This window comes from Chiloscyllium punctatum, chromosome 33 (genome assembly GCF_047496795.1).
Source record: "Chiloscyllium punctatum isolate Juve2018m chromosome 33, sChiPun1.3, whole genome shotgun sequence".
Taxonomy (NCBI): domain Eukaryota; kingdom Metazoa; phylum Chordata; class Chondrichthyes; order Orectolobiformes; family Hemiscylliidae; genus Chiloscyllium; species Chiloscyllium punctatum.
Window position 1 is genome coordinate 24872214 of NC_092771.1, and position 14442 is coordinate 24886655.

General features: G+C 47.3%; 1 protein-coding gene across 3 annotated transcripts in view; it reads right to left on the bottom strand.

Moving 5' to 3' along the window:
* alpk3a (alpha-kinase 3a) overlaps positions 1 to 14442 on the bottom strand; it is a 102186-nt gene that overhangs the window by 47231 nt on the left and 40513 nt on the right. The window contains exons 1-2 of one of the 3 annotated variants that reach the window (XM_072553157.1): positions 13101 to 13873; positions 8499 to 10038 (exon numbers count right to left, since the gene is read on the bottom strand). In XM_072553157.1, the coding sequence (XP_072409258.1) occupies positions 8499 to 9947 (1449 nt within the window). In that variant the 5' untranslated portion in view covers positions 9948 to 10038; positions 13101 to 13873. Of the gene's footprint in view, positions 1 to 8498; positions 10039 to 10178; positions 10245 to 13100; positions 13874 to 14442 lie in introns of those variants that run through there. The other 2 variants (XM_072553155.1, XM_072553154.1) reach the window with 2 other exon arrangements.

Consider the following 14442-nt stretch of genomic DNA (forward strand, 5'->3'; position numbering starts at 1 on the left):
CGTAACATGACCTCCCAACGCTGACTCAATACTCTGACGAATAAAGGAAAGCATACCAAATGCCTTCTTCACTATCCTATCCACCTGCGACTCCACTTTCAATGAGCTATGAACCTGCACTCCAAGATCTCTTTGTTCAGCAACACTCCTCAGGACCTTACCATTAAGTGTATAAGTCCTGCTAAGATTTACTTTCCCAAAATGCAGCGCCTCACATTTATCTGAATTAAACTCCATCTGCCACTTCTCAGCCCATTGGCCCATCTGGTCAAGATCCCGACATCTAGCAGGTCTAAGTAAGGACTAGGAATTGGCGCAGGCTTGGTGGGCCGAAGGGCCTGTTCTTCTGCTCTATTGCATTGTATAGTGTGGATAGTAAACAAGTTAGGTTATTCTCTAAATGCTGCATCAAAGGTGTGGTCTTTCTCAGTGTGGTTGCCCTGCTGAACGTGGACTGTATTCAGTTAAAAGTAGACCCAGTTATGTTTCATTAATATCACAAAAATAAACTAGTAGGCATATTTATGATGTACACTCATGACTGCTTTGGGGGAAGGTTCTGCAGAATTCGAGCAACTTGTGAGAAATAAAATAAAGGAATTGAAAGATTCAGGGGCCTCTAAGTATACAGGATTATATATCAAGCAGAACAAGTCGTGAATGACTTTGGATTAACAATCTTGTTTAGAATTAGCCAGCTTGAGAAATAAGGCCCCACACCTCAGAGAATGGGGGTCCTGAAGCCAAGATACAACCAGAGCAGTTGGATTGATCGGTTAAATTTGCTGTGCTCTCAGAGCAGGTCAGTCATGGCTGATTGGAACTGAGGAAAATGTCAAAACGTTCCAGAGTCAAAAAAGATCTGGGACCAAATAAAGGGTTCAAGAAATTAAATTCAGGGAGGTGTGCATGATCCAGGAGATATGGAGCTAGTTATTTTGAGCAATCCTTCACAGGCCAACCTCCCAGATAGATATTTTACTCTGTCAGAGTTTGACTTATCCATGGTGGGAGAAGCAGAATAAGTGTTGTCCATTGGCCTGCAAACTCAAGAAGATGAAAAAGGCAACAAAAAGCACCTTAGTTGCAGAAACAATGACAATGGACAATAGATAATAGACAATAGGTGCAGGAGTAGGCCATTCTGCCCTTCGAGCCTGCACCACCATTCAATATGATCATGGCTGATCATCCTTAATCAGTATCCTGTTCCTGCCTTATCTCCATAACCCTTGATTCCACTATCCTTGAGAGCTCTATCCAACTCTCTCTTAAATGAATCCAGAGACTGGGCCTCCACTGCCCTCTGGGGCAGAGCATTCCACACAGCCACAACTCTCTGGGTGAAGAAGTTTCTCCTCATCTTTGTCCTAAATGGTCTACCCCGTATTTTTAAGCTGTGTCCTCTGGTTCAGCACTCAACCATCAGCGGAAACATGTTTCCTGCCTCCTTTAATAATCTTATATGTCTCAATCAGATCCCCTCTCAGTCTTCTAAACTCAAGGGTATACAAGCCCAGTCACTCCAGTCTTTCAGTGTAAGGTAGTCCCGCCATTCCAGGAATTGACCTTGTGAACCTACACTGCACTCCCTCAATAGCCAGAATGTCTTTCCTCAAATTTGGAGACCAGAACTACACACAGTACTCCAGGTGTGGTCTCACCAGGGCCCTGTACAGCTGCAGAAGAACCTCTGTATTTCTATACCCAATCCCTCTTGTTATGAAGGCCAGCATGCTATTAGCCTTCTTCACTACCTGCTGTACCTGCATACTTACCTTCATTGACTGGTGTACAAGAACACCCAGATCTCTCTGTACTGCCCCTTTACCTAAATTGATTCCATTGAGGTAGTAATCTGCCTTCCTGTTCTTGCCACCAAAATGGATAACCATACATTTATCCACATTAAACTGCATCTGCCATGCATTTGACCACTCAGCTAACCTGACCAGGTCACCCTGTAATCTCCTAACATCCTCATCACATTTCACCCTGCCACCCAGCTTTGTATCATCAGCAAATTTGCTAATGTTATTGCTAATACCATCTTCTATATCATTCACATATATTATAAAAAGCTGCAGTCCCAGTACTGATTCCTGCGGTACCCCACTGGTCACAGCCTGCCATTCTGAAATGGAGCTGTTTATTTCCTTTGTTTCCTATCTCTTTGTTTCCTGTCAGCCAACCAACTTTCAATCCAAGTTAGTACTTTGCCCCCAATACCATGTGCCCTAATTTTGTTGACTAACCTCCTATGGGGACTTTATCAAAAGCTTTCTGAAAGTCCAGGTACACCACATTTACTGGATCTCCCTCGTCCATCTTCAGAGTTACATCCTCAAAGTAATTCCAGAAGATTAGTCAAGCATGATTTCCCGTTCATAAATCCATGCTGACTCTGACCTATCCTGTTACTACTATCCAGATGTGTCATAATTTCATCCTTTATAATAGACTTCAGCATCTTTCCCAACACTGAGGTCAGACTAACTGGTCTATAATTTCCTGCTTTCTCTCTCCCACCTTTCTTAAAAAGTGGTGCAACATTATCCACCCTCCAATCCGCAGGAAATGATCCCGAATCTATCGAACTCTGGAAAATAATAACCACGATTTCTCGAGCCACCTCCTTCAGTACCCTGGGATGTAGACCATCAGGCCCCGGGGACTTATCAACCTTCAGACCTAACAGTCTCTCCAACACCAATTCCTGGCAAATATAAATTCCCTTAAGTTCAGGTCCTTCAGCCACTGTCACCTCAGGGAGATTGCTTGTGTCTTCCCCAGTGAACACAGATCTGAAGTACCAATTCAATTCTTCTGCCATTTCTTTGTTCCCCGTAATATATTCCCGTTTCTGTCTTCAAGGGCCCAATTTTAGTCTTAACCATTTTTTTGCCTTTCACATACCTAAAAAAGCTTTTACTATCCTCCTTTATATTATTGACCAGTTTACCTTCGTACCTCATTTTTTCTCTGCGTTTTTCCTTCTTAGTAATCCTCTGTTGTTCTTTAAAAGCTTCCCAGTCCTCCGTTTTCCCACTTATCTTTGCTATGTTATACTTTTTCTCTTTTAACTTTATATGTTTCTTAACTTCCCTCGTCAGCCATGGCCACCCCTGCCTCCTCCTAGGATCTTTCTTCCTTTTTGGAATGAACTGATCCTGCATCTTCTGCATTATACCCAGAAATATCCACCATTGTTCCTCCACGGTCATCCCTGTTAAGGTATTGCACCAATGAACTTTGGCCAGCTCCTCCCTCATAGCTCCATAGTTTCCTTTATTCAACAGAAATATTGTCACTACCGATTGTACCCTCTCCCTCTCAAATTGCAGATTGAAGCTTATGGTATTATGGTCACTACTTCCTAATGGCTCCTTCACTTCGAGGTCCCTGATCAATTCTGGTTTGTTGCACAATACCAGATCCAGAATTGCCTTCTCCCTGGTCGTCTCCAGCACCAGCTGTTCTAAGAATCCATCTCAGAGGCACTCCACAAAGTCTCTTTCTTAAGGTCCAATACCATCCTGATTCTCCCAGTCTACCTGCATGTTGAAATCCCCCATAACAACTGTAGTAACATCTTTGCGACAGGCCAATTTCAGCTCCTGATTCAACTTACATCCAACATGCAGACTACTGTTTGGGGGCCTGTAGATAACTCCCAAGAGAGTCTTTTTACCCTTAGTATTTCTCAGCTCTATCCACACTGACTCTACATCCCCTGATTCTAGGTCCCCCCACGCAAGGGACTGAATATCATCCTTTACCAACAGGGCCACCCCACCCCCTCTACCCGTCAGTCTGTCCTTACGATAGCACATGTAGCCTTGAATATTCATTTCCCAGGCCCTGTCCACTCGAAGCCACATCTGAGTTATTCCCACAATATCGTATCTACCAATTTCCAAAAGAGCCTCAAGCTCATCCATCTTATGTCTAATGCTTCGTGCATTCATGGAAAATATTTTTAATTTGTTACTGCCCTCACCCTTCCCATCAACTCCTATTTCACTCAACCTTACAGCATGATCCCTTTCTGAGTTTTCTGTTGCATTGATACAGTTGTCTTTCTTGACTTCCCTTGTTCTAACTTTCCCTTCAATTTCCTTCTTAAACATCCAGTTTGTCCCCTCCCCCCCCCGCTACTTAGTTTAAACGTAGCTGTGTTGCAGTAACAAACCTGCCTGCCAGAATGCTGGTCCCTAACCTATTAAGGTGCAAACCGTCTCTCTTGTATAATTTATACTTACCACAAAACATACCCCAGTGATCCAAGAATTTAAATCCTTGCTTCCGGCACCAGTTCCCCAGCCACACGTTCAAGTCCATTATCTCCCTGTTTCTGGCCTCACCAGTCCAAGGAACTGGAAGCAAACCGGAGATAACCACCTTGGATGTCCTGCTTTTCAGCCGTCTTCCTAGTTCTCCGAAGTCCCGCTGTAGTATGTTCCTCCTCTTCTTCCCGACATCATTTGTGCCGACATGTACCACCACCTCTGGCTCTTCACCCTCGTCCTTGAGGATTTCCTGCACTCTGTCTGTGATGTCTTTAACCCTGGCACCAGGAAGGCAACACACCAACCTTAAGTCCCGTCTGCTACCACAAAAACCCCAGTCAGTTCCTCTCACTATGGAGTCCCCTATTACCACAGCTCTGTGCGATGTCAGAGTCTTCCGCTCTGCCTCCACGCCAACTTTTGATTGACAGACCTGGCCGCCTCGCGGACTGGCAGTGTCATCTGTCTCTACTGTTTCCAAAAGATTCAACTTGTTCCTGACAGGTACTTCCCTCGGGGTCTCTTGCACCTGTCTCCTCTCTGCCTTCCTCATCGTCTGCTCTCTTCTGGTACGATTGGTGTAATAACCTCGCTGAAGGTCTTGTCCAGAAAGATCTCGTTCTCTCGGATGAGCCTAAGGTCCTCGAGTTCTTTCATCAGTGCTGCAATATGCTCTGAATTGTAGCTGAACGTGCACACACTTTCCACACTTATATGAGCCAGACACAGCAGAGTCGTTGACCTCCCACATCAAGCACGTAGCACACTGAACCAGCTTGGCAGTCATGTCTTCACCCTCTTCAACTGTGGTGTAATCACTTCACTCAACACACCCACTCAAATAACAATCACTTACCTTTCCGACCAGCTTTGCACTCTGCCTTCACTTCCGCCCAGCTCCCGCTGCTCTCTGATGCAGTGGAAGCATTTTAATTGAGGAGTGTACTTGTCTGATATTCTGAGGGGACTCCTATACAAGGAGGAATCTGAGAAAACCTGCCCAGAGATCGTTGTGTGGATAGTCCTCACCTTTGGAAGAATGTTCCTTCGACAAGAGGCAAAAAAACCCAGCAAGAATTGGCTTTGCTATTGCTATTGGCTTGTTTGACGACATGGCGCATTTAACTGGAGGGTGCGCAGGGGGCGAGATTGATGGCCTTCCCATTCAGACAGTCAAGTAAGAAATTAATGTCCATTTTAGGGGTCCATCTCACTGCCAGGGCGATCCCTCACTGAAAGGCACTCAGTGCCTGACTGAAGGGCCCAATATTGGAAAGCTACCCTTTTGCCAAAGTACTCCTCCCTGACCCCCTCCTCTGTGACCCCACTCTGTGACCCTCACTCCATGACCCGACTGTGTGACCCTACTCTGTGACCCCTAATCCATGACCCCCACTCTGTGACCCCTAAACCTTGGCCCCTACCTCTGTGATCCTCACTCTGTGAGCCCCACTCCGTGACCCCCACTGTGACCCCGACTCCATAACCCTCACTCCATGAACCCTAATCCGTGACCCCCACCTCCATGACCCCTACTCCTTGACTGCTACTCTGTGACCCCTACTCCGTGACCCCTAATCTGTGAAACCCATTGTGACTCCCGCACTGTAACCTCTCATCCGTGACCCCTACTCCGTGACCCCAGCATCACCCACAGAGATCTAGTGGCAATCCGAGTTAAGGGACTGAGCAAACTCACTGTGATGAAGAGCTGCTGGTCTCTGATTGGTTGGCAGGTGTCAATGGGACAGGGCGTCTCCTGGGGGGAAGACCCAGGATTGGCCTGTCAAGTGACTGAGTGGCACATGATTGGCTCTCACTTCGTTTCTCCTCAATGACAGCAGAATGTGAGGGGTAGACTTAACTGGAGAAGAGAATAAACTAAACTGTCCCTTGCTCCAGGTCTTTATGTCTGAAATGGAAGCAATCCTCTGTTTTCTGTCTCTTCGTAAGAACTCAATGAACCTTTTAAATGGATGAGTGAAAAAGGAACAATCACCTACACTGACATCTAAAGACAGCATTAGCCCATAAGACCACAAAGTGAAGGAACAGCCGTTCAGCCCATCGAGTCTGCTTCACCATTCAATGAGATCACTGCTGATCTAATAATCCTCAACTCCATTTTGTTGCCCTGTCTCCATAAACCTTGATCCTTTCACTGATGAAGCAATTATCTCAGCCTTGACTAAACTTAACGACCCAGCCACGACAGCCCTCTGAGGTAAAGAATTCCACAGCTTCATTCCCCTCTGAAAGAAGCAATTCTTCTCATCTGTGTGGCCCTTATTCTGAGATGCTGCCCCCCTGGCCCTAGACTCTCCAGCGAGGGGAGACAACCTCTCCACACTAACCCTGTCAAGTCCCCGAAGAACCTTATATGTTTCAATACAGTCACCTCTCATTCTTCTAAACTCCAAGAGAATGGGCCTAACCTACTCAACCTCACCTCATAAGCCAGTCCCTCCATATCTGGTCCCAGCCTCGAATGCCAGTCTACCTCTCCTTAGATAAGGGGATTAAACGGTATTCCAGCTGTAGACTGACTCGTGCCTTGTATAGTTTTAGTAAAACCTTTGATACTCCGTTCCAATTAAGAGGGCCAACATTGAATTGCTTTCACATATCCTTTGCAGCTTTCTTCATCACCTTTGTAGGTGACACTAAGGTGAGTGGAAGAGCAAACTGTGCAGAGGAGGCTGGAGGTCTGCAGAGGTATATGGGTAGGTTTAGTGAGTGGGCAAGGATCCGGCAGATGTTGGGAAATGTGAGGTTATCCACTTCGGTTGGAATAACAGCAAAATGGACTATTATTAAACAGTGAAACACTGCAGCATCTGCTGTGCAGAGGGACCTGTCTTTGCGCATGAATCACAAAAAGTTGGTTTGCAGGTGCAGTAGGTAATTGGAAGCCAATGGAATATTGTCCTTCACTGTTAGACGGATGGGGTTTAAAAACAGAGATTAGGTCAGAGTGGTGCTGGAAAAGCACAGCTGGTCAGGCAGCATCCGAGCAGCACGAACATCGACGATTCGGGCAAAAGCCCTTCATCAGGAATAGAGCTGTGCTTTTCCAGCACCACTCTGATCTAAACTCTGGTTTCCAGCATCTGCAGTCCTCACTTTTGCCTAGTTTAAAACAGTGAGATAATGCTACAGCTGCTTAGGGTGCTGGTGAGGCCATACCTGGAATACCGTGCATAGTTTTGGTCTCCTTACTTGAGAAAGGATGTACTGACACTGGAGGGGGTGCATAGGAAGTACTAGGTTGAATCCAGAATTCAGAGGGTTGGCTTATGAGGAGAGATTGAGTAGACTGGGATTATATTCATTGGAATTTAGAAAATTGAGGGTGGGCGGATCTTGTAGAAACATATAAAACTATGAAGGGAATAGACAAGACAGAAGCCAGAAGATTGTTTCCACTGGTAGATGAAACGAGAACGAGGGGGCAAGGTCTCAAATTAAAGGGGGAGCGGATTTAGGACTGAGTTGAGGAGGAACCTTTTCGCCCAATGGGTTATGAATCCGTGGAACTCCCCGCCCAGTGAAGCAGACAAAGCGAACTCGTTAAATGTTTTTAAGGCAAAGATTGATCAATGTTTGAACAGTAAAGAAGTTAAGGGTTACAGTGAGCGGGCGGGTACGTGGAGTCCATGAAAAGATCAGCCATGATCTTACTGAGTGGCAGAGCAGGCTCGAAGGGCCAGACGGCCTACTCCTGCTCCTGGTTCCTATGTTCTTTGTGCTTCGTCCCTGCAGGTACAGGAGACAATGATTTTTTTGGCGAAACAGAAAGCGTACAGCCCAGCTAGTTTATTTACGACCCTCTCAGTAAATGAGGAGCCATTACAAACTCCTTCGCTGCACCATGCCTTCTTGCATAATTCCACAGTTGCAAACGACAGTGTTGAGGAGAGTGTCTATTTTATCTCTAACTAGCTGATATTTTCCTGGCAGTTGTGTTCCCTTCCATATGTTTATGTTATCATGTTGTACCCTCCATGTGCTGTGGTCTCTCCTTCTGGAGGTGACCCATCACGGCTATCAAAAGCACCGACCAGAACAGATGTCATCATATTCCACTCCTGTCAAACAGTACATACTTCACGTTACCATAAATAGCCCTGAAGTGCCTCTTGCATTACCCTCCTACCCGACTGGGACACTATCTTACATGCGGTCATCCTGGACGCAGTTGGTGCTTACCTCAGCCAGCGTGCCAGTTGCCAGCTGTTGCCGTGGCGATGCAGGTCTCAGGCCTTCGGCTACGGGTTCGGCCTGCACCGGTGGAGGTGGAGATGAAGCCTTCACCTCAGGGCGAACCACGTCCGCCAACAGACATGGGGTCTGGACAGCAGGTGGCGGCTTTGCCTCCGAAATGCAGGGGGGAGAAGGGGAGCCATCTTGAGCCTTGGATATGTCCGTGTGAGGTGGACCGGCCTCTAGGGAGTCCCCACTATTGCCGAGTCCTATATCTTCGGAGGACTGCTGTGCAGTGCTGGATATGTCACTGTCAGGTGCGCCTTTATTTTGGATTTCAGAAAGGACAGAGGGTATCACAATATCCATCTCAATCCTCGATGTTCCCATGTCCTTAGATTCCTGGGTTTGATTGGGGTCACCTCTCAGTGTCACATCAATTAAGGGAAAAGGGTCAACACTCTGAGCTGGACATACTTCCAGAGGGTTAACGTGCTCCTGGGTACTAGTTTGGGCCACAGTCTCCATGGGCTGAGGTAACTGTGACTGCCTCTCAGGTTCCTGAGTAGTTTCAAAGAACATATCTTTCACGGAGAAATACATATCTCTGACAGGAGTCTGGAGACTGGGATACACTGGCTCTTGGTCAATGGAGAATGTTGTGTCATTGGTGGAATGAGTTGCCTCAGTGTCCTCAGCAGTTGGACCTGAAGTCCCGGTTGAGGGTTGCCAATGGCCTGGAGTCACCGATGAAGCCTGCTCATCGATCTCCATGCGATCCCTCGATTTAATGGGTTTTCCGTCACCACAAAACTCATTCCCTCCCAAAGTTCCCAGGAGGCCCTCGTTCCCATTAACACCATTCCAGTCATTTTCATCTCTCCATTGGCCTTCCTCAGTTTTTCCAACTGACAACACTTCGCCCTCTTCCCTGGAGAGCCTCCTCTTCTTCTTGCTCGCTGCAAACTCCTTCCCTCTAGGTTGTGGGACAACATGCTCGCTGGCTTGATAGGGATAACTGAGGGAGAAGATGCCATTTCCTACCGGCTCTTCTGCTGAATTATTCTCTGGCGGTTTCCCTTGGGGACCCACCAAGTAGCCGTTCTGAATCTCAGGCGCCAAGGGCGGTGGGGGTTTGCTCACTGCACCCCGCCTCGCCATGTCCGCCATCTTGGCTTGCGGAGCCCCTTCGCTGTCAGGGATGCGGACTTTGACCACATCTTCGCCGTTCCTCAGGGAGTCGAAGGAGTTGGCGCCGCCCGGCCCCTGTGATTTCCGCTTCCGCTGCGCCCTCTCTGGACTCACCATCCTCAGGAGGTCGTGGCGTGGAGCGTTGGCCACCAACGCCACATTCTCCTTGCCCCTGGTCCATGTCTCTTCTAGCTCGCGCTTCTTGCTGTCCGCTTTCTGCTTCAGCCGGGCGAACCATCGCTGGTGGATCTTGTATTCGTTCATTTGGCCGACCTCCAGGAGGCCAGAGCACGAGACGATGCCCTTGCTGTTGCGGGCTGAAGCTTGGTAAATGGCTGCGTCATCTTCTGTACACCTGTCGGCACAAACATCGCCTGGTTACACCTGGCCCCTCTCACCATAAACCTGCTCAGCTCACTGAAGACAGCCCGCACTGACGTGGGAAATACAGTGTAAAGTGTGGACTGATTACTCTGAGAGACACGTCCAACTCACCAGGCCATTCAGTCCCTCAAGCCTATTCTGCCAATCCCGTGAGATGTTCTCTGTCTTCTCCCACCCTTGGTTCCTTGATACGTCAAAACAGCAAATGACCACAGCCTCAATGGCTCCTTTCACAGAATCCCTACAGTGTGGAAGCAGGCCATTCAGCCCATTGAGTCCACAACAGCCCTGTAAAGAGCATCCCATCAAAACCCTACCACTCCACCCTATCCCTGCAACTCTGCATTTCCCACTTTTGGGACACAGTGTTCCAGATTTTCACTATCTGTCCTGTTTTCCCCCGTAATTTAGCTCTAGAATGAAGGTTCATACAACCTCTACAATGTGGAAAGAGGCCATTCGGCCCACAGAGTCTGCCCCTCTGAATGGCTTCCAGCCCAGACCACACACCCCTGTAGCCGTACATTTCCCATGGCTCATCCAACTGGCCTGCACATCCCTGCACACTGCAGCCCATGTACCATAACCAATCTACCTATCTGGCACATCTTTGGACTGTGGGAGGAAACCAGAGCTCCCAGAGGAATCCCACCCAGACACGGGGAGAATGTGCTAACTCCAGGCAGACAGTCACCTGAGGCTGGAATCGAACCCGGGTCCCTGGCGTTGTGAGGCAGTGGTGCTAACCACTGAGCCATCGTGGAGCAGGAAGAGGATGCTCAGTCCCTTAAGCTTTCACATATATCCCTGATAACCCTCGATTCTCCTGCTGTACAGGAACCTTTCCACCTCTACCTTAAACTTATTCAGTCACCCTTCTCCACTGTCTTCGAAGGCAGAGAACCCCAAAATCCCATCGGACTCAAAGACAACTGACTCCCCCTCATCTTTCTCCTGAAAGGGTGACCCCAAATCTAAAAGAGTGCCCCATTGGCTCTAGATTGACCCACAGGAGGAAACATCATTTCCACATCCCCCTCGTCAAGACCATTTAGGACCTTATACATCTCAATCGAATCAGCCTTCAGTCTTCCAATCTCCAGTGGAAACGAGCACCAGTCTGTTCCTCATCAGACAAACCACCCATTCCATAGATCAATCTGGTAAACTTCCTCTGAACAACCTCCATTGTATTTGCATCCTCCCGTAGATAAGGATACCAAAATGGTGGCACAGTGGTTAGCACTGCTGCCTCACAGCGCTAGGGAACTGGATTCGATTCCAGCCTCGGGCGACTGTCTGTGTAGAGTTTGCAAGTTCTCTCCGTGTCTGCGTGGGTTTTCCCCAGGTGCTTTGGCTTCCTCCCACAGTCCAAAGATGTGCAGGTCAGGGTGAATTGGCTGTGCTCAATTGCCCGTACTGTTCAGGGATGTGTAGGTTAGGTGCATTAGTCAGGGGAAATATAGAATAAACGGGTAGGGGAATGGGTTGGTGTGGACTTGTTGGGCCAAATGACCTGTTTCCACACTGTAGAGATTTTATGATTTCTATGAAAACTGCACACAGTATTCAAGATCTAGTCTCACCGAATGCTGTGTCTAACTGAAGCATGAGATCTGAACCTTCAGGTTTAATTCCCCTTGTGCCAAATGACAGGATCCCATTAACCTTTTTTAAGAGTCTATTATCTAAGGGGGCATAGTTTTAAGGTGAAACACTGGGGGCTCAGAGGGGATTTGAGGAAACCATTCCCCCACCCCAGAGGGTTGGGGTGGGGGTCTGGAATGTACTTCCTAGGAGAGCCATTGAGCCGGGAAACCTCAAAGTCTTAAAAAGCACTTGGATGAGCAGTTGTAACATCGAGGCGATGGATAAAGCTGGAACCGGGACGAGTGTAGGTTTGCAGCAAAGTCGAGAGTGTGTTGCTGGAAAAGCACAGCCGGTCTGGCAGCGTCCAAGAAGCAGGAGAATCAACATTTCAGATTTAGAGCTGTTTTTGTCAGTGCAGCCTCAATGGGCCAAAGGGCCTGTTGTGTATTCCAGAATGCGCTCTACCTTCACACCAACACAGTGAGTCACACATGGCTGCCAGAGGTAGTGGTAGAGGCTGGTACAGTTACAGCATTTCAAAGGCATCCGGATGGATACATGAATAGAAAGGGTTTAGTGAGATATGGGCCAAGTGCTGGCAAATGGGACTGGATTAGTTTACGATAGTTGGTCAGCATGGACAAGTTGGACCGAAGGGTCTGTTTCCATGCTGTACGTCTCTGTGACCTGGATCACCTTGGAACTGTGCAATCAATCTCCAGGTAAGTAATCCAGTGCTCTCTTAATCTTCCTAGCAACAAGAACTTCGCATTTTCCCACGTAATATTCCAGCTGCCGGGTTTTATTCCCACTCAGCACTATCTGTCTCCGTCTGAGAGCTCCTCGCACTTACTGCGGGAAAAGACAGCTGCTGTCTTCATCAGGAATGTCACGTGGAGGGGGTGACCCTATGGAGGCTAAACAGACAATGAAGTGAACTCCCTTCATATGTACGCTACCAAAGCCACAGCACTAAAGGCTGATCTGAGTGCCATCTCTCAGAGAGAGAGAGAGAGAGAGAGAGAGAGAGGTTTGCAGAGGCAACAGCAGAATGGAGAGGGTTAAACTGTCAGGAAAGAGTGAACAGGATGTGGGTCTGCTCTCCAGAAAGGTCATCATTATAAGACAGTCCTCAGTTGGGCCAAAGGGCTGAGGAGTGGCAGGCGGAGCTTAATTTGTTTTGATTTATTGTTGTCACATGTACCCAAGTACAGTGAAGAGTTTTGTTTTACATGCAGTACAGGTGGGTCATAGCAAACAAGGACGCACAGATCAAGAGGTGAACAGAACAAGGTAAACAAACAAGGGTGCGACTTATATAATCAAACGTAGGGCCTTGGGCAGTGTTGTACAACAGGGAGACCGAGGGGTTCAGGTACATAATTCTTTGAAGTTTGCATCCCATGTAGGCAAGGTTGTTAGGAAGGTGTTTGGCACGATTACCTTCATTGCTCAGATCTTTGAGTATAGGAGTTGGGACGTCATGTTGAGGCCTCTTCTGGAGTATTGTGTCCAGTTCTGGTCACTCTGCTATAGGAAGGATATTATTAAACTGGAGGGGGTTCAGAAAAGAGTTACCAGGATGTTGCCCGGAAGGCTGGAGTTCTAAATAGAGGCTGGATATGCAGGGACCTTTTTTCAATGGAGCGACGGAGGTTGTGGGGTGACCTTATAAAGGTTTATATAATCTTGAGGGGTATAGATAAGGTGAATAGCAGGTGTCTTTTCCCTGGGGTGGGAATTTTCAAGACTAAGGGACATTTTGTTTTACACAGAGTGTGGCTCACGTGTGGAATGAACTTAACAGAGGAAGTGGTGGGTGCAGGTACAGTTACAACATGTATAGGCCTTTGGATAAGCACATGAATTGGAAAGACTTGGACGCATATAAGTCAAACACAGGCAGGTGGGATTAGTTTATTTTGGGAACATTGTCAGCATGGACTGGTTGGACCGACGGATCTGTTTCCATGCTATATGACGCTGTAATAAATTGGACAGGGCAGTCAGGAGGAATTTCTCAACCCTGGGAGTGGTGAGAATGTGAGTCCTCATTGTTGAAGGGATTGGGTTGAATGCTAAAGGGAAGCTAGATGGTTAAGTGAGCAGAGCTGGGGTTAGATAAGAAGGACGAAAAGAGCTTCATAAGGAACATCAAAACCAGAACACAGCCAATGGGCCGAATGGTCAACCGTTGTACTGTAAAATCCTGAATCCATGACTATGCAGCAAGAGTAAATTAACGATGGGCTTGATTACAAATTGATTAAACAAGGAGCCTAAAAATGAAACAGGTTCCTGTCAAATCAACCTTCTGGTTTCACCATCATTGACAGACACATTAAATGGTTTCTCAAAATGATCACAAGGTTATAAATGGAATCCTGAGCTTATCAAGGTGAGAAGATCAGGGTGATCAAGGTGAGAAGATAGTTAAATATGAAGTACGTATGGAAACTGGAATGAATTGAAGAATCTGGATGGTCATTTTATACCGTGTACAACAGTACAGCACAAAAAACAAGCCTTTCGGCCCACCAATCCTGTGCTGACACAACGCCTTTCTAAACTAAAATCTTCCTGCCTCTGTGTGGTCCATAACCCTCTATTCCCTGTCTATATTTATCTGTCTCAATGCCTCTTTAACATTGCTATTGTACCCGGCTCCACCACCTACCCTGGCAGCACCTTCCAGACATAAACCACCCTCGGTGTGAAAAAACCTGCCTCTCACATCTCCTTTAAACTTTACCCCTTTTACCCTAAACCTACGTCCCCTAGTAAC